This window comes from Staurois parvus, unplaced genomic scaffold, assembly GCF_062004578.1.
Source record: "Staurois parvus isolate SC_StPar_1 unplaced genomic scaffold, SC_StPar_1.0 ptg000058l, whole genome shotgun sequence".
NCBI lineage: Eukaryota > Metazoa > Chordata > Amphibia > Anura > Ranidae > Staurois > Staurois parvus.
Genome location: NW_028317854.1, coordinates 14,896,674 through 14,918,189, shown reverse-complemented (window position 1 = coordinate 14,918,189; position 21,516 = coordinate 14,896,674). Strand labels below are relative to the sequence as shown.

At 40.9% G+C, this 21,516-nt stretch overlaps 1 protein-coding gene across 4 annotated transcripts in view; it reads left to right on the top strand.

Moving 5' to 3' along the window:
* Positions 1–21,516, top strand: part of EGF (epidermal growth factor) — a 186,922-nt gene that overhangs the window by 153,012 nt on the left and 12,394 nt on the right. For all 4 annotated transcript variants that reach the window (XM_089668511.1, XM_089668510.1, XM_089668512.1 and 1 more), the window contains 2 exons: positions 666–816; positions 3,920–4,081. In XM_089668511.1, coding sequence (XP_089524637.1) covers positions 666–816; positions 3,920–4,081 — 313 coding nt within the window. The remainder of the gene's footprint in view (positions 1–665; positions 817–3,919; positions 4,082–21,516) is intronic.

Genomic DNA, 21,516 nt, shown 5'->3' with positions numbered 1-21,516 from the left:
TTGTCCCCATAGACTTGAATGGGAAATGCCTGCACAGTGGGAATGATAGTTTTTGCAAATGTTTTTTCAAGTGTTTTTTCATGCATTTTCAGCTCAAACAGCAGCTATTTCTATTTCTATTGGCCACAGGAAAAATGCCTAAATGCCTAGATTGTAAGCTCCAAGGAGCAGGGCCCTCAAATCCCTCTTGTATTGAACTGTATTGTTACTGTACTGTCTCCCACCATAATGTAAAGCACTGAGCAAACTATATAAATCGCTATATAATTGCTATATAAATCCTGTATAATAATAATAATTATAAATGAAAAATGCCTGAAAAAATGCCTATAATATTTGCAAATCTGCTCAAAGAAACGCTCAAAGAAGCCTGAAAAAAATGCTTGAAATAACGCCTGAAAAAAAGCTCAAGCTTAGTGTGAATGGCGCCTTACTCAAAACAATAAACCTGTATTGTTAACATGCACAGACTCAAGTATATAGGAGATGTGGTCATTGGTTAAGTGTAGTTCAATTTTAGATAACAGTCATGCAAACTGACTTTTAATACATCTCCTACATGCTGTAATGTGGAACACATTGGTATATATATTATAAAAGGTTAGAATAATGGTTCTCATTTTGTTCTAAGTCCAGCTAATGTTTGAATATCACATTATTTTCAGAGTTGACCACAACTACCAGCACTTTCTTTACAACCGTTTACAACTCTTCAGGGAGCGGCTATATAAAGGATTGCCCTGCAATCTATGATGACTACTGTTATAATGGGGGAATGTGCATCTACTTACCAGCAGTAGAAGAATATGGATGCATGTAAGTCAATGGAATTAGATCTGTAATTCATAGGTAACCAGGTGTGCTTGGGCCTTTTATTGTGTATACACTGCTCTCTTCTCTACATGTCACCTTATTATCTTTTTTATGTCTGATTTTTCCAGCTTTTAATCCTTCTTCAGAACATCATTTCATATTTTCATCCTTTGTGTTAAATCATTTACAATTACAGGCCATGCTTTAAGACAGGGGGCTCTGTATCTTCCAGTTAACCTATAAAAACCATGGCTATAAAATATATATATATATATATATATATATAATTTTTTTTTTGGATGGAGTGGGAGAAATTGGAAAGATCTAATTTCTCTCTCTGTCTTGGTGAGAGTTGTTAAGGACAGAAACCAATGTAAATGTGATGATGGGGAGTCTAATCATTCTCCACTCTACAACTCATGCCCTTTTAAACATGAAGAATCTGTACAACATCGCTCGCTGCCATCGAGATCTTTTTACTAAATTGGAATCTATTTAGATAGGATGAAAAATTATTTAAATGTTTTGTGCAAACTCATCAATGTTTTATTTAATTGGGTTGGGTTGCATAAAACAAACAAGATTTAGCATTAATGTCAATCACATTTTTTTTTTCAAATTTCCAATGCACTATAGATTTATACTTAATGCTATTTCTCTAAAATCCAGTAGGTGGCAATGTTGTCCCATTAAATTGGCTGTGAAAGCAGGGCAAAAATAGCAGCAATTTGATTCTGTTGTTCACTGTGATTCCTTGCAGCTTCACTGCCAGCTGCCCATTGTGCATGCATGAGCCACATTGTTGTGAATAGTCGAGCAGCCTTCTGGGACCTGTGAAGTGTTCTACAAGATTGCGAACAGGGTGGTGGGGGAACCTCCGGTGGATCCGCAGTGATTCAAAAGTGGGAGCAGGTACAAGTCAAAACCAAGTACCTACTCTCCCCATCCCCCAAAAAGTGCCCAAAAACAGACGAGGAGGGAGTAGGAGAGCATAAAGCGGAACTTCCTCTTTTAGGGTTATGTTTAGCTTTACGTGCTATATAGTGCATCTTAAAGACCAACACATGTACTGTGACTTTCAACAATGTAAAAGGTTTATAAAGGGTTTAATACATACATTTACGTGTTAATGCACAGAACATCACACCTAACTTTTTTTTTTTATAGTACAGTAAACATGTAGTGGTGCTCTGCAGTGCAGGTGCATTGTTACAGTAGCAGGGAACTTCTGGTGGATCCGCAGTGATCCGACCAGAAGTGAGAGCAGGTACAAGTGAAAACCAAGTACCTGTTCCCCCCCACCCCCAAAAAAGTGCCCAAAAACAGATGAGGAGGGAGGATGAAGGCATAAAGTGGAACTTCCCCTTTAGTGTGAAGTTTCGCTTTAAGTGCTATATAGTGCATCTTAACCACTTGGTAACCACGCTATAGTTGAATGATGGCTACAGCTTGGTTATCCAGTTCTGGCAGGGTGACATATGACGTCCTCCCAGAAAGTGCCCTCCCGCACGCCCCCAGTGGCACGTACCCGGTGATCTCTGTGACACAGCTGATCACGTAATGAAGTAAAAGGCCAATCACAGCGTCCTTATACCACGTGATCAGCTGTGTCCAATGACACAGCAGATCACGGAGTAAATACAGTTGCCTGTTGGCTGCACTTTCTTCACGCTGTCACAGTGTGCGGAAAGTACTGCCGATAACAGGCAGCTGTTACTGAGCAAATTGGCACTGATCATCAGGGCAGTGATGAACAGTGCCCTGCAGTGCCACCCAGTAGTGCCGCCTAGCAGTGCCACCCACCAGTGGTCAGCAGTGCCTCCCACCAGTGCCTTCCACCAGTGAGCAGCAGTGCCACCCATCATGCCCAGCAGTGCCACTCATCAGTGCTCCCCAAAAGTGCCACCCATCATTGCTGCCCAGCAGTTGTATCTGTCAGTGCCACCCATCAGTGCTGCCAGTCAGTGCCATCAGTCAGTGCCACCCGTCAGTGTCACCCATCAGTGCCACCTACTAGTGACCATCATTGCTGCATATCAGTTCAGCATCATCAGTGCTTCCTCATCAATGCCCACCAGTACCGCCCAGGGGCGGACTGACAACTTATGGGGCCCCCGGTCAATAGGGGATCATAGGGCCCCTGTATCCTTGCCCAAACTCAAAAAAGCCTATGAAAAAGGTATCAGGGGCATCTCATGGGGCCCCCTACTGACCCCGGGCCCTCGTGCAGTGCCCGAGTTTCCAAATGGTCAGTCCGCCCCTGGTACCGCCTCATCTGTGCCACCTCATCAGTGCAGCCTATCAGTGCCCATCGGTGCTGCCTATCTGTGCCACCTCATCAGTGCCCATCAGTGCTGCCTATCAGTGCCAATCAGTACTGCTTATCAGTGCAGTCTCATCAACGCACATCAGTGAAGGAGAAAAAGTACCTGTTTGCTACATTTTATAATAGAAACAAAGAAAAACTTTTTTTTTTCAAATTCTATTCTATTTTTTGTTTATAGTGCAAAAAAAAACCACAGTGGTGATTAAATACCACCAAAAGAAATCTCTATTTGTGTGAAAAAAAAGATAAAAATTTCATATGGGTACAATGTTGACCGCACAATAGTCATTCAAAATGCGACAGCACTGAAAACTGGCCTGGGCAGGAAGGGTGTACAAGTGCCGGTAGGCAAGTGGTTAAAGACCAACATATGCACTATGATTGTCAACAATGTAAAAGGTTTATAAATAGTTTAGCTGAATGGTGTATCATGTTTAAAATGTATCCATGGGCAAACTGTAAAATCATATATTCATTTCCTCATTGTATTTCAATTACTTCTATTAATGTGAATGGTCTTGAAGTTTGCAAACTTACTTTGTAAAGATCCCCATATTTCCGAGAATGCTGTGACCTGTATTCACTTTGCTTTGTGAGTAGGCACTGCTGTGTCACACATTTCAGAGAGCCTCATCTACAACACAGGTTAAAGTAATTAAATATATGACCAGTGATTTTTGTTTGTTACTGTTTGGTAAATAAGTGTGAGCAGATTGTGCTATTTTAAAAACAAATTTTTTTCTCCGTGTGAATATCATAATATGTCATTTCACATTTCAGCTGTGTGAACGGGTATTTGGGAGAACGATGCCAGTTTGATGACCTGAAGTGGTGGGAGCGACTATCAACGCAGAGGAGGATTCGTAGTGTTTCCATCGTTGTATCTTTGGTTGTCCTCTTCCTGACTCTGGGTCTTGGGTCTTTTGTAATATACCATTACAGGTGACTGCAATAAATATTCATGTAATGTAAGCTGAACATAATTTCAGACAGTAATTCTCTACAATAAATACAAATACACTAGCTTTTCTGGCAAGTTGATTTAATGCAAACCGTAATGAGTAATGACCCATAAAAACAATTAGATTTCATTTTCCTGCAAACGTGAAACTGTAAAGTTTAATACATAAATTTACCTGTTAATGCACAGAAAATCACACCCAACCAGGGGCGGACTGACCATTTGGAAACTCTGGCACTGCCCAAGGGCCTGGGGTCAGTAGGGGGCCCCATGAGATGCCCCTGGTACCTTTTTCATAGGCTTTTTTGAGTTTGGGCAAGGACACAGGGGTCCCATGATCCCCTATTGCCAGGGGACCCCATGAGTTGTCAGTCCGCCCCTGCACCCAACCTTTTTTTTTTACATACAGTAAACATTTTGTGGTGCTCTGTAGTGCAGGTGCATTGCCTGCTACTGTAACAGTGTGTTGGGTGTGTGTGGTGGTGCAGTAACAGGTAGTAAAATTCACCAATCTGAATTGGCCTCTAAAATAAGTCATGACTTTTTTACATATAGCACGGGACATCCCTGGCTCCACTCTTAGCATGACTTTTATTAATGGAGAACCATATAATGGGAAAGGGGAAGTACAGTATATAGCAATGTTCGAGGCATTGATTTACATACACACATACTGCAGTAAGGGAAATGCTGAGACTACTGTTTTTTTTATCCCTCTTATTCTTTCTTTGCGACTTCTAACCCAATTTAAGAGTTTAAAGTGGAGTTCCACCCAAAAGGGGAAGTTCGGCTTTAAGTACTGGTCCACTGCTCCCCATGCAGAATTGGAACCTTTGGGGAGCTGGTTCCCGATTTTGACAGGTACTCACTCCCACTGCCACTGCAACCACCTAGACGAATCAAAGCGGAAGTTGTCCTCCCCCCCCCCCCCTTCCCATAGTCTTCTGGGACGTGTGACAGGTGCCAGAAGACTACAAGTCCATTCACAAGGAGCAACGCTACTGGCGCATGCACAGTGGGCACCCGGCTGTGAAGTTGCAAGCTGTCACGCCGGGTGCCCACACTTAAAGTGTTACTAAACCCACAACAGTAAAATCAATCTGTATATGCAGTAAAGCATGCTTGTTATACTCAGTGTGGAACCTAAGGGGTTAATCCTCTGCATTGTGTAAAAAGACTTTTTGATCCTGACTTCTCTGCCCCTCCTCTTGTTCAAATGTCCATGCTGATAAGACCCACTGAATTCATAGCCTTTCTGCACATGCTCCGTTTAGTGTGTATTGCTAGAGAGGTTTAGTTTTCTTGTAGGAGTGCATGTGATCAGCACAGGGCCAATCAGCACTGTCCAGACAGAGGTCAAGGGTTCTGCATCCTCCTAGAGCAGAAATAAAATTCCTACAAGTAACCAGTGCTCAGCTCACAAGACTGCTCTAACTGCTGATGAGAAAAGGTATTTAGCAGTTTATATTTACTAAAATAATTGCATTTCCATGTTTTGTGTACTGTGGGAGACCAGATAGAGTGAATGCAGGGACCTGGGTTTAGTAACACTTTAAGATGCTGTCACCGGGGAGCGAGGATGGCCAGTGAAGCCAGCTGCGGTGAGTACACCGCTGGATCGTGGGACAGGTAAGTGGCTGTTTTTTAAAAGTCAGCAGCCACAGTTTTTGTAGCTGCTGATTTTTATTTTTTTTTAGCTTTGACTGGGGCTCCGCTTTAAGATTGTTTTCCTGCTCATAAAGGCAACACATGTCATTTTGCAGGTGAATGTTCATAAAATGATTTATAGACAATTTCTCAGTAATAAAATATTGTAAGTTGAAGTTATTTCTATAATGTTAATTACTTTTTCCAAAAAAAGTATTCAACCCCTAGGAAGTTTTCACATTTTATTGTCATTAAACATTGAATCAGAGCCATTTTTTTTACGCTAATCAACAGAACTAACTCCTTTTATGTCAATGTGAAAACAGATATCTGCAAAGTGATTTCACTTAACAAAAAGCACATGCTATCTGACTGCATAAGTATTTACTCCCTTCAAGTCCATATTTAGTAGAAGCACCTTTGGCAGCCGTTCCAGCCTTGAGTATGTGTGGATTGGTGTCTATCAGCTTTGCAGATCTTGGCACTACAATTTTCTCCTATTCCTCTTTGCAAAATCACTCCAACTCTTTCAGCTTGCATTGGGTTTGTGAGTGAACAGCCACAAACTCTTTATTGGAGTGAAATTTAGACTTGGCCATTTCGGAAACATAAACACTGGTGTTTAACACATTCTTGTATAGTTATGGTATTATGCTTGGAGTCAGTATGGTTGATTTACTAAAACTGGAGAGCGCAAAATCTGGTGCAGCTGTGCATGGTAGCCAATCAGCTTCTAACTTCAGCTTGTTCAATTAAGCTTTGACAATAAAACATAGAAGCTGATTGGTTTCTATGCAGAGTTGTTCCAGATTTTTGCACTCTCCAGTTTTAGTAAACAACCCCATGGTCCTGTTTACTTAGGGCTCATGTACACGGGACGTTTGGAAAACTCTTCTGAACGATAGAAACTGACTGCTGGAAAACGTAGGTTAAAAACCATCACTTTAGCCTCGTTTGCATACTGTGTATGTGCGTTTGCGTTTAGAACCATTTTTAAAAGATAACCTCAGGAGACCTTCCCAAATGCCCAGAATGCACTGAAAAACAGTAAAAAAATTACCTATTTCAGATATTTTGAGAGGAATAGAGAGAGCAGAAGCAGAGAGAGCAGTATGTGTTGAGATTACTTATCTTTTCTGGTTGTATTCACTATGGATCCCATCATGAGCATAATGCAGCATGTTCTACCATTTTTTCCTTCACGCAAAACCTGGAACTGACTGCGCTGGTGTACTGGGTCCATTTGAATACATGGAAAATGCTTTGCATGCATTTCTGATGATGAAAAAGGCTCTGGACAGCATCTGGACGTGGAACAGTTAAAAAATGCTTATAAACGCAGTTAACCACGTTTACAAGCGTTTGGAACGCTGGTAAAATCTACTCCTGAACGTGAGTTTGGTGCGTTCAAAAAAATGACTGTAAACTCAACTGCCTGTAAACGACTGTAACCGACTATATGTACATAGACACACAGGAAAACATTAGGGAGAGTTCAGGGGTTGCTGAAAAAACCGCTGAACAGCTCCTAAATGTCAGTTTATCAGCTGCAGTGTACACGAGCCCTTAAAATTTTTGCAGGATGCATGCTTTCCTAAAAGTACTCCCCATATTCAGCTGCGATCATTCTATCCTCTACTAGGGTTGCCACCTCATCCCTTTAAACCCAAATACATATTAATTACACAGGTTCTGTGGTTTATTAAGGTGGTAATTAAACTCACTTTGGTGTCCGTTTATGACACACAGAATAGCTGCGATTCAGAGGATCACAGCTATTCTCTGGTCATTCACAGTTTATGACACCCAGGAGAATATGTTCAGCCCTTCTCTGGAGATCTGTGTTCTCCCTCCAGATTCTCCAGCCCAGAGCTGGAGAATTGGAGGGACTGCAAACTAAGCAGCGATAATTTACCTCTGCTTAGTAAACTGATCTTTTACTGTAATCTCGCGAGATTATAGTAAAATCAGCCGTTTTCCAGCGTTTGTAGACTGTTCTCCCTTCGTTTGGAGAACTGATTTACATATGCTTCATAAACGGCATTCAGAGAACTGTGTTCTGCTGAGAATGCCGGAGAACTGAGCAGCGATCTATTACTGCTGGTTCATAAACGGACACCTTTGTGCCTTATCAGCATTAAGGTGTCCGTTTATGACACAGAGAATAGCTGCGATTCAACAGATCTCAGCTATTCTCTGGTCATTCACAGTTTATAACACTTACAGTTGTGACCAAAATTATTCAACCCCCACTGAAATTGAGTGTTTTGGCCAGTTTGACATTGCTTTTGATCATTCAGTCATCTTGCTTACATTTACATTAAAGAGGCACTTGTAGGTCAGACAAATATAACATAACAGTTATAATGAAATAACCACAAATGTCTTTTCTGTGCTCACAGCATTATCAGTTTTATTCAACCCCCAAGTGACATTCAATCTTAGTACTTAGTACAGCATCCTTTTACAGTTATAACAGCTTTTAAACGTGAAGCATAGCTTGACACAAGTGTCTTGCAGCGATCTACGGGTATCTTCGCCCATTCTTCATGGGCAAAGGCCTCCAGTTCAGTCACATTCTTAGGCTTGCGCACTGCAACTGCTTTCTTTAAGTCCCACCAGAGGTTCTCAATCGGATTTAAGTCTGGTGACTGCGATGGCCACTCCAAAATGTTCCAGCCTTTCCTCTGCAACCATGCTCTAGTGGACTTGGAGGTATGCTTGGGATCATTGTCCTGTTGAAAGGTCCAACGTCTCCCAAGCCTCAGGTGTGTGACGGACTGCATCACGTTTCCATCCAATATCTCCTGGTACTGAAGAGAATTCATGGTACCTTGCACACGCTGAAGCTTCCCTGTACCTGCAGAAGCAAAACAGCCCCAAAGCATGATTGACCCTCCACCATGCTTCACAGTAGGCAAGGTGTTCTTTTCATCATAGGCCTTGTTCTTCCTCCTCCAAACATAGCGTTGATCCATGGGCCCAAACAGTTCTAATTTTGTTTCATCAGTCCACAGAACACTATCCCACAACTTTTGTGGTTTGTCCACATGGCTTTTGGCATACTGCAGTCGACTCTTCTTATTCTTTGGAGACAGCAAGGGGGTACGCCTGGGAGTTCTGGCACGGAGGCCTTCATTACGCAGTGTGCGTCTTATTGTCTGGGCTGAAACTTCTGTACCCACATCTGACAAATCTTTTCTCAGTTCCTCAGCAGTCACACGGGGACTTCTCTCCACTCTACGCTTCAGGTAGCGCACAGCAGTCGAAGTCAGCATCTTCTTTCTGCCACGACCAGGTAGCGTTTCAACAGTGCCCTTTGCCTTGAATTTGCGAATGATGCTTCCTAAGGTGTCTCTTGGTATGTTTAACATCTTTGCAATCTTCTTATAGCCATTGCCCTTCCTGTGAAGAGAAATCACCTCTTCTCTTGTCTTCCTGGACCATTCTCTTGCCTTCACCATGTTTGTAACCACACCAGTAAATGTCTAGAAGGAGCTGAGTATCACAGTCATTTTAAAGCTGCCTAATTGGTGCTTATTATGCTTGATTGCTGCTCGGTGACATCCACAGGTGTTTTCAATACCTGATGGAAAGCACCTGTATGAACCTCTGTTCTTCAGAGTGGTAGTCTTTAAGGGGTTGAATAATTGTGGCAATGAAGAAACCACATAAGAACCATTTACTACTGTATTACATAAACAATTGATGTCATTTTAGTTGCATTTGGGTAGTTACAACGTCCTTGTAGGATTTGATTCTGAATACAATTCCAAATGTACACTATAGTCCCTAAACCCCTTTACAGCATTGGGGGTTGAATAATTTTGGTCACAACTGTAGGAGATCCTGTCAGCCCTTCTCTGGAGATCTGTGTTCTCCGTCCAGATTCTCCAGCCCAGAGCTGGAGAATCAGAGGGACCGAAAACTAAGCAGAGATAATTTACCTCTGCTTAGTAAACTGGTCTTTTACTATAATCTGGAGAGATTATAGTAAAATGAGCCGTTTTTCAGAGTTTGTAGACCGTTATCCAGCGTTTGGAAGCCGTTCTCCCTTCGTTCGGAGAACTGCTTCATAAACTGCATTCACAGGAGAACTTTGTTCTCCGAGAATGCCGGAGAACTGAGCAGCGATCTATTACCTCTGGTTCACAAACGGACACCTTAGTCCAATCAGTGACTGAGAGATTGTCTTGTATCTGTCTCCTGACCTGTGCTTTTCAGCTATGTTTCCCAGTTGCTTGGAGTGTTTTCTTTGTCTTCAAAGTGTAGATTATGCAATAATACTTTTCCTATAATCACATGAAACTACAAATATGTGATCTTTATTTAACTAGTTATGTAACTTGGAAGAATTGACTCTGCCAGTAGTTTATTTCAATGACTGATATATGCATTGGCATAACTTGGCACCATCCACAGGCAGCTTAAAGCGGGGCAATTCACAATGCGCAGAGCGGCTTGTGCATGTGCAGTGGGCACCCGGCTGTGAAGCCACAAGCTGTCATGGCTGGGTTCCTGCAGTTAAGATGATGGCACATCTTAACAAGGCAAATTATATTACTTTAGGGTCGCTGTAAATTTGCTCTAATGTCTTCCACACAAGATTAAAGATCTTGTCTGGCTTATATGGACAGTTTTAAGTCATCTAACACAGTCTGATGTTTGACGGTCTAGCCATCTGATCATTGGATCAAGTTCTTGCAGAGGTGGGATGTAAGGATCCTGGACAAATGACTTAAATGTAGATTTCCTAGTTGCTCTACATTACTGCATGTTTTATCAGCAACAGTTATGCATTGCACAGTTCTGTTCCACAGATCAGATAAATTATCAGACATTTCTTCCTGTTGGTTTCGTAGTTCTCTTTAATCCCTTCACCTCTCACACCTGTTCACCCCCTATAGACCAGAGCAATTTTTACAATTCTGCAATGGACCTCTTTGTTTGGCAATAACTTTGTCATTACTTTACTGTAAATAACAAAGCAATACATATATTGTTTTTTTTAAGGACAAACAAGGCTTTCTTTTCATCATATTGTCTTGCAGCAATAATTTTTTCGCAAACCTTAGACAATTAAACAACAAAACTGAACAAATTACACTTTTTCTTTTTTTTCTCAGCAGTGTTAGTTTTAAAATAAATAGTATTCTGTAATTTGTCCTGTTTAAAATTACAAAGAAAGTATGATTTTGGTACAAAGCATTGCAAGTTATTTAAAAAAAATAAAATAAAGTGTTATTTTTTTCAACTTTGCACTTTTTGTAAATGTATAAATATATATAAAAGGTGTAAACATCATGAACAAAACAAAAACAAAAACAAAAAAAAAGTTTAAATAATAATGATTATTAAAATAGAGAAAATAATAAATTAATGGAGAAGGAGAATAAGGAGTTAGTTAGCCGCTTGCCAACTGCGCCATAGCTGAAAGATGGCTACAGCGTGGTTAAAGGGGTTAAACAGAGGGACATTTTATTTAAAAAAAAAAAACATTTTTTGCTTGACAGTTTGCTTTAACTGATATCCTCTGTAGATCAAGCGTATCCCTTTGATCTGTATCTGAATGAACAGAATGATACAAATGTAACAATATGTTACATTGTATTTTTTCTGTAGTGTCTGAACATATGTGTTACAAACACTGTCTGGCTGCTTTTTTTTGACAGCTAAAGCTGGCAACTTTCTCTGTGTACACAACCATGCTAAACCATGATTAATCCAAGCCAATATAGTGCTTTACTAGGAGGGGGGATCCTGGCCAACAGGCAGAGTGACTGGACGTGCTTAACATGTTCTGTGTACAATTGTACAATTATTTGGGTGTGTGTAGCCTGTACAAAGTCTGCAACTAGTTAAAGTAGTATTAAGCCCAAAAAGTAAAACTGTCCTTTACATTTAGCTTCGTCCATATAATGCTTTTTCTCTCTCCTTGCAAGCGCGCCTTGTGACACCCGTAGGAACACTGGCGCTGTGCCTGGCCAGTGCAGTGGGGGCTGCTGGTGTTGTGGGGCCAGTTGGAGCTGCTATCTTTCTGATGGCTGATACTGTGCCCAGCCTGCAACTGCACAGTACAGGGCTGCTGCAGCTTTGCCCGGCTGGCACATACACAGTACGTGCTATAATATACAATAACCACACACGCTAAATAATACCATATAAATGCAGCTGCTATCTCTTATCTTTTAGATCTTAATAAATATATATATAACCAATTGTGCTTTCTACCTCTTAGCAATATGTACAAATATTGTATAATATAAATGTGTTCATTAAAAAAAACATATTTCTCATGATATCATATTACTCTAATTGTGCAAAGGCCAAAAAATATGTGCTCCTCAGAATCCAACTGTGAATATATAAGGAAAGTCCAAAAGGGAAGAAAATGTTGATATCCACTTACACTATTTGTTACAATTCCACCACGTGTGATTATAAACACTCTGCACTCACCAGACTGCAATGACCACCTTGTTATATAACAAGAAAAGTCATATTGCGCTTTGTGGTCACCAAAGGACCTGGTCAAATCTCTTTTTTGGCACCTATTGTTGTTACCTCTTCACCAGCTGGATACTTCAATGCCTCAAATGGCAGGTGTAATAGTGATGCTGGGTGCAATTACTAAAAACAAGTTATATACACGCACACAATCAACATGCAGTCATGCAGGTACTTTTAATCAGCATTTAAACCATTACATGTTCTACGCATTGTAAAAGACAATCTACCAAATGAATACCTGCCCTGGCACATCACAGCATTCACCCGGCACTCCAAGAAATAACAGAATCCAACTGCAATATTCACTGTTTATTATCACACGACACCCAGGAGGATATATCTTAGTCATTGCAATCTGCATAATAACACACACCAATAATAATGTGAGCATTACAGCATGAAATAGACACATCATTTGACAGTGTCACAGCATAGAATTAATACATTACCAAAGCTATGTGGAAGCTGGGAGGAACAAATCCCATTGGAACCAAACTTCCCAGGGGGTCACGGAGAAGCCATAGGCACGACCAGACTATGGGCCCATATAGCCTTGGTAAAAATCCCAGCGTCAGAGCGTCCTCTGGCCACTAGGAGAGATTCTACTGGTCTTGCCCGAACCTCCGCGTTATAAACCCTTTTTCTGGAAGCGATCCAATAGTGGGCGGTGCCACACCCACCACAGGAGTGGCTAGCAGAAGGGTTCCGCGGGGATAACAGTCACGTTCAACCACCATATTCGTTATCTGAAAAGTCACACTTTTGCTTCTTATCTACCCCAAAACCTCTTTTCATCTCCCCCAGACTTAAGGATTTCTAACTTAGATGTCCTTAAACAGGTTTTTGTCTCCTAATGTGAGGTTACTAGATGTCATATACACGGTTCATTCCATAAACAAGGTTTTATCTTGCTCTCAGCAGAATATCTTGTGACTCTGTTCCTTTGGCTAAAGAAATTACATCATGTCACTTCTCATGCCCCTGGCATTTTGGCGACAATGCATTATTGTAAAAATTACCCAAGAAACAAAGGGTCCAAGGCAGGGGCGGACTGAAAACTCATGGGGCCCCCGAGCAATAGGGGATCATGGGGCCCCTGTGTCCTTGCCCAAACTCAAAAAAGCCTATGAAAAAGGTACCAAGGGCATCTCATGGGGCCCCCTACTGACTCCAGGCCCTCGGGCAGTGCCCGAGTTTCCAAATGGTCAGTCCGCCCCTGGTCCAAGGCCAACAAATTTCATAGGCATTACAGCAGGTAATAAAAAAAGAGAAAAAAAAGAGGGAATATCACCGAACTGTGCCATAGATTACCACCAGAGGTCTCTCGTTTTAATAGGGAAACAGCTATCTTTTTTGGTAGTGTACCAAACAATGTGCAGGAAATATATAGAAAACAGCGCTAACCTACCCCCAGCACAAACAAAACAACGCACCATATATATATACAGTGGGGATCGAAAGTTTGGGCACCCCAGCTAAAAATTAGTATTAATGTGCATAAAGAAGCCAAGGAAAGATGGAAAAATCTCCAAAAGGCATCAAATTACAGATTAGACATTCTTATAATATGTCAACAAAAGTTAGATTTTATTTCCATCATTTACACTTTCAAAATAACCGAAAACAAAAAAATGACGTCTGCAAAAGTTTGGGCACCCTGCAGAGTTAATATCTTGTACTGCCCCCTTTGGCAAGTATCACAGCTTGTAAATGCTTTTTGTAGCCAGCCAAGAGTCTTTCAATTCTTGTTTGAGGTATCTTTGCCCATTCTTCCTTACAAAAGTCTTCCAGTTCTTTGAGATTTCTGGGCTGTCTGTCACGCACTGCTCTTTTAAGGTCTATCCATAGATTTTCAATTATGTTGAGGTCAGGAGATTGTGAAGGCCATGGCAAAACCTTCAGTTTACGCCTCTTGATGTAATCCCCCGTGGATTTCGAGGTGTGTTTAGCATCATTATCCATTTGTAGAAGCCATCCTCTAACTTCAGCTTTTTCACAGATGGCATCAAGTTACCTTCCAAAATTTGCTGACATTTTATTGAATCCATTTTTCCTTCTACTCGTGAGATGTTCCCTGTGCCACTGGCTGCAACACAACCCCAAAGCATGATTGATCCAACTCCATGCTTAACAGTTGGACAGAGGTTCTTTTCATTAAATTCTGTGCCCCTTCTTCTCCAAACGTACCTTTGCTCATTCCGGCCAAAAAGTTCAATTTTAACCTCATCGGTCCACAGAACTTGTTTCCAAAATGCATCAGGCTTGTCTATATGTTCATTTGCAAAGTTCAAACGATGATTTTTGTGGTGAGGACGTAGAAGAGGTTTTCTTCTGATGACTCTTCCATGAAGACCATATTTGTACAAGTATCTCTTTATAGTGGAATAGTGTACCACAACTCCAGTGTCTGCCAGATCTTTCTGGAGGGATCGTGCAGTCAAACGTGGGTTTTGAATTGTTTTTCTCACAATCCTGCGAGCTGTTCTGTCTGATATTTTTCTTGGTCTTCCAGATCTTGCTTTAACTTCCACTGTTCTTGATGACTGCCATTTCTCAATTACATTCCGAACAGAGGATATTGACATCTGAAAACGCTTTGCTATCTTCTTATAGCCTTCTCCAGCTTTGTGAGCGTCAACTATTTTCAGTTTCAGTTTTCTAGACAACTGCTTAGAAGAACCCATGGTGCTGATTGTTGGGGCAAGGTCAGATGAGTCTGGGCATTTAAAACCTTTGAGATTGACATCACTTGGTCTTCCCAGACGATGATTGAGAACAATCCATGACACTGGCAGGTCTCCGCTTGGCAAAGGGGGCAGTGCATGCTATAAATTCTGCAGGGTGCCCAAACTTTTGCAGATGCCATTTTTTTGTTTTCTGTTATTTTGAAAGTGTAAATGATGGAAATAAAATCTAACTTTTGTTGACATATTATAAGAATGTCTAATCTGTAATTTGATGCCTTTTGGAGATTTTTCCATCTTTCCTTGGCTTCTTTATGCACATTAATACAAATTTTTAGCTGGGGTGCCCAAACTTTTGATCCCCACTGTATATATATATATAATTGCTATATATACCATAAAGTGCAGTCATATAATACTTGTCTGCTCAAACTATATAACTTAAACCCCTCTTATATAACCACTATTGCAAATAGATGTGCAAAATAATCAACAATTGAAATATATAAAAATACACAAAATGTTGAAAAAGTGCTGCTGTGCAATAAATAATCAAATCATATAATTCATATAACCACTTCTACAAATAAAAGTGAAAAATACAACAGTCAAGTATGTGAAGTATTGAACAAAGTGCTTCTGTGCAAAAAATATTCAAATCCTACAATTCATATCTCAACTTAAAGTAAAATTCACTATGATAATTGTATTGCATGAGCCAACATATATGTATATAAAAGAATGTCCACCATAAATAGCAAACTTCGTGTATCTTCTTATCATGCACCACCAAAAAAAGATTGTGTGTTTTTCCACCACCGCATGAATTAAATGAACTCCCCAGAGCTCCAGGCTGGTAACATTATAACCCAGGTGTAAATGCGTGGAACCTGCAGACAAAACTGTTCTCCTCTCAGGCACCCTTCTCAAGGACCCGCAGCCAAGAAACACTCCTTGTTTCAACCTTTCTGCTGAGTGTTTCCTTTGTGTCTCATAAGGTCACATGGATCAGTAAAGAAAGGAAAAACTCCCATAGCGTAAATTTATAAAAGATCTTTTTTAAAAAATATATTCCATAAAACTCACATTTCTGAGTGTTGCCACTGACACTAGTATAACATGCAATCTCAGAAAAGGATCAAATCCTGCTGATGTCTCCAGCCGCAAACTACGATCCACCATGCACGATGAAGTACATCCAGGCCTTACCCTACACGTTTCGTCATTCGACATCCTCCAGGGGCAGAAGGATATGCGTCACCTCCCACGCTCTTTTATACTGATCATTAACATCATTAACAATCTAATATACAAATTCATAGAATAAATGAAACATTTCTAAAAAGCTGCCTAGCAGGCTGTAAACCTGTCCCGTCTAATCTCCATGGGTGATTTTGAGCAACTTGATTAACACAGCCATATGAAGGCGAACTCATCTTGTTATTTATGGTGGACATTCTTTATATATATATATATATATATATATATATATATATGTGTGTGTGTGTGTGTGCGTGTGTTGGATCACGCAATACAATTGTAGTGGATTTTACTTTAAGTTGCGATTGTTGAATTGTAGGATTTGAATATTTATTGCACAGTAGCACTTTGTTTAATACTTCACACACTTGATTGTTGTATTTTTCACATTTACTTGTAGAAGTGGTTATATGATTTGTATGATTTGATTGTTTATTGCACAGCCGCACTTTTTCAACATTTTGTGTAATTTTATATATTTTCAATTGCTGATTATTTTGCACATCTACTTGCAATAGTGGTTATATAGGAAGCATTTAAGTTATATAGTTTGAGCAGTCAAGGGTTATATGACTGCACTTTATGGTATATATAGTAATTATATATATATATATATATATATATATATATATATATATATACAGTTGTGGCCAAAATTATTCAACCCCCACTGAAATTGAGTGTTTTGGCCAGTTTGACATTGCTTTTGATCATTCAGTCATCTTGCTTACATTTACATTAAAGAGGCACTTGTAGGTCAGACAAATATAACATAACAGTTATAATGAAATAACCACAAATGTCTTTTCTGTGCTCACAGCATTATCAGTTTTATTCAACCCCCAAGTGACATTCAATCTTAGTACTTAGTACAGCATCCTTTTACAGTTATAACAGCTTTTAAACGTGAAGCATAGCTTGACACAAGTGTCTTGCAGCGATCTACGGGTATCTTCGCCCATTCTTCATGGGCAAAGGCCTCCAGTTCAGTCACATTCTTAGGCTTGCGCACTGCAACTGCTTTCTTTAAGTCCCACCAGAGGTTCTCAATCGGATTTAAGTCTGGTGACTGCGATGGCCACTCCAAAATGTTCCAGCCTTTCCTCTGCAACCATGCTCTAGTGGACTTGGAGGTATGCTTGGGATCATTGTCCTGTTGAAAGGTCCAACGTCTCCCAAGCCTCAGGTGTGTGACGGACTGCATCACGTTTCCATCCAATATCTCCTGGTACTGAAGAGAATTCATGGTACCTTGCACACGCTGAAGCTTCCCTGTACCTGCAGAAGCAAAACAGCCCCAAAGCATGATTGACCCTCCACCATGCTTCACAGTAGGCAAGGTGTTCTTTTCATCATAGGCCTTGTTCTTCCTCCTCCAAACATAGCGTTGATCCATGGGCCCAAACAGTTCTAATTTTGTTTCATCAGTCCACAGAACACTATCCCACAACTTTTGTGGTTTGTCCACATGGCTTTTGGCATACTGCAGTCGACTCTTCTTATTCTTTGGAGACAGCAAGGGGGTACGCCTGGGAGTTCTGGCACGGAGGCCTTCATTACGCAGTGTGCGTCTTATTGTCTGGGCTGAAACTTCTGTACCCACATCTGACAAATCTTTTCTCAGTTCCTCAGCAGTCACACGGGGACTTCTCTCCACTCTACGCTTCAGGTAGCGCACAGCAGTCGAAGTCAGCATCTTCTTTCTGCCACGACCAGGTAGCGTTTCAACAGTGCCCTTTGCCTTGAATTTGCGAATGATGCTTCCTAAGGTGTCTCTTGGTATGTTTAACATCTTTGCAATCTTCTTATAGCCATTGCCCTTCCTGTGAAGAGAAATCACCTCTTCTCTTGTCTTCCTGGACCATTCTCTTGCCTTCACCATGTTTGTAACCACACCAGTAAATGTCTAGAAGGAGCTGAGTATCACAGTCATTTTAAAGCTGCCTAATTGGTGCTTATTATGCTTGATTGCTGCTCGGTGACATCCACAGGTGTTTTCAATACCTGATGGAAAGCACCTGTATGAACCTCTGTTCTTCAGAGTGGTAGTCTTTAAGGGGTTGAATAATTGTGGCAATGAAGAAACCACATAAGAACCATTTACTACTGTATTACATAAACAATTGATGTCATTTTAGTTGCATTTGGGTAGTTACAACGTCCTTGTAGGATTTGATTCTGAATACAATTCCAAATGTACACTATAGTCCCTAAACCCCTTTACAGCATTGGGGGTTGAATAATTTTGGCCACAACTGTATATATATATATATATGGGGGTGCATTGTTTAGTTTGTGTTGGGGGTAGGTTAGTGCTGTTTTCTATATATTTTATTCCAAAAAGAGAAGAGGAATCTTCTCATAGTGTGAAAATTGTTAGTTTATTAAAAAAAAATCTTACATGTAAAATTCTGCCCATAAAATAATAATAAACATAAGGGCAATCTCTCTCTTTCGATCATTTGAAAGCCGCTGACTTCTCATCATGCGTTCCAAGCTCCGGTCACTTCTGGTCTAGCTTGGAATGCATGTTGAGGAGTTGGCAGCTTCCAAATGATCGGAAAAGAGATTGCCCTTATGTTTATTTTTTCTATTGCCAGAATTTTACTTGTAAAATAATTTTTATAATAAACAAACTATGAAAGGATTCCTCCTCTCTTTTTGGATTACCTGCTGTTTGAGCCATTGAAGTATCGTCCTGTGTCAGCAATACAAGGTGCTAATAGGAAATTTGACCAGGTCCTTTGATGACCACAAATCGCAATGTGGCTTTTCTTGTTATATAACAAGGGGGTCATTGCAACCCGGTGAGTGTGGAGTGTTTACAAACACATATGGTGGAATAGTAACGTGTGGTGTCAGTGGATATAAGCATTTTCTTTACTTTTCATGGACTTTCCTTATATATTCCCAGTTGGAGTCTGAGGAGCACATTTTCTTTGGACTTTGCATGTAAAGATTGATATGATATCATGAGAAATTTGTTTTTTTGAATGAACACATTTACGTTATATGATATTTGCACATATTGCTAAGAGGTAAGCACTGACAGTACTCGTATCCATGTGCGTGGTGCCAAGGGAACCCCTACTATGCATGTCCTGGCCAGGCACAATGGCAGATCTCAGAAAGATAGCAGCCCCATACACTGGCCAGACACTGCAAGTATCCCCTAAACTGTGTATGCACCAGCCAGCCAGAGTTTCAGCAGTCCTACTGCTACATTCCACATGCAAGACATCAGTTGGCAGGAGTGGGGACATCAGGGTGGCACTAGAGAGACTCTGGGAACAAAGGAAACACCCTACATGCAGAAACTCAATTGAGGAAACTTTCATAGGTTGCTAATGCTGTAAAAATATGAGACTGCAAACAGGAAGCAATGGTGTCAGAAAATATGTATATAAAGTTATGCAAAAAGCAGGTGTTTATTCAAAGCAGAAATCGAATACAGTATATTCCAGCATAAGAGATAATAATAAAAACAACAGTTCTTGTAGTCCTGCAAGCAATTTCAATTCACAGGAAGTCCAATGCATGCACAGTTTTCCAAACTGTAGAAAGATGTCCATCCAAAGAATGGGAACAGATACATTAGGATAGCGCAGGAAACTGAGACCTGATCATTTTTTGCTTCAGAAACGATTTCTCAATATAATAAAGCATAGAGACATGTATGGGTGAGTTTGCTTTGACTAAAAATTAATTGAATAGCAGTTTCAGGTTGTGATCACAATAAGAACGTTTCACACATAACTACACTGCTTAAAAAAAATTAATGGAACACTTTGAAAACACATCAGATCTCAATGGGGAAAATATCATGCTGGATATCTATACTGATCTGGACTGGGTTAATATGTTAGGAATGTAAGAATGCCTCATAGTTTGATGGAAATGAAAATTATCAACCTACAGAGGACTGAATTCAAAGAAACCCCAAAAAATCAAAGTGAAAAAATGATGCAGAAGGCTAGTCCATTTTACTGAAATGCCCCCACGTGCTTGTATGTATACCTGATAACATCGGGGCATGTTCCTAATGAAACGACGGATGGTGTCCTGGGGTATTTCCTCTCAGATCTGGATCAGGGCATCACTGCGCTCCTGGACAGTCTGGACCAAATATGATATCCCAGAGGTGTTATATTGGATTTAGGTCAGGCAAGGGTCGGGTCCATTCAATTGTATCTATTCCTTCATCCTCCAGGAACTGCCTGCATACTCTCACCATATGAGGCCGGGCATTGCCGTGCACCAGGAGGAACCCAGGACCCACTTCACCAGCGTAGGGTCTGACAGTGGGTCCAAGAATTTCACCCCGAAGCCTAATGGCAGTCAGAGTGCAATTGTCTAGCCTGTAGAGGTCTGTGCGTCCTTCCATGGATATGCCTCCCCAGACCATGACTTATCACAGACCTACCACCAAAACGGTCATGTTGAACAATGTAACAGGCAGCATAACGTTCTCCATGGCTTCTCCAGACCCTTTCCCGTCTATCACATGTGCTCAGGGTGAACCTGCTCTCATCTGTGAAAAGCACAGGGCACCAGGGGTGGACCTTCCAATTCCGGTGTTCAATGGCAAATGCCAATCGAGCTCTATGGTGCCGGGCAGTGAGCACAGGGCCCACTAGATGACGTTGGGCCTTCAGGCCACCCTTATGAGGTCTGTTTCTGATTGCTTGGTCAGAGACATTCACACCAGTGGCCTGCAGGAGGTCATTTTGTAGGGCTCTGGTAGTGCTCATCCTGTTCCTCCTTGCACAAAGGAGAAGATACTGGTCCTGCTGATGGGTTAAGGACCTTCTACGGCCCTGTGCAGCTCTCCTAGAGTAACTGCCTGTCTCTTCGAATCTCCTCCATGCTCTTGAGACTGTACTGGGAGACACAGCAAACCTTCTGGCAATGGCACATGTTGATGTGGCATCCTGGAGGAGTTGGACTGCCTGTGCAGCCTCTGTAGGGTCAAGGTATCACCTCATGCTACCAGTAGTGACACTGATCCTAACCAAATACAAAACTAGTGAAAAACAGTCAGAAAAGATACGTAGGGAAAAAAGTAATTGGCCTCCACCTGTAAAACCATTGCTGTTTTGGGGGTCGTCTCATGGTTGCCCATCTAGTGCACCTGTTGTTAATTTCATTAACACCAAAGCAGCTGAAACTGATTAACAACCCCCTCGGCTACTTAACTGACTAGGTCAATATCGCAGAAGTTTAATTGACTTGATGCTATGCTCTGATTAAAAAGTGTTTCTTCAAATGTTTTTGAGCAGTATATATATATGCATATATAAAATACACTTGAAAAT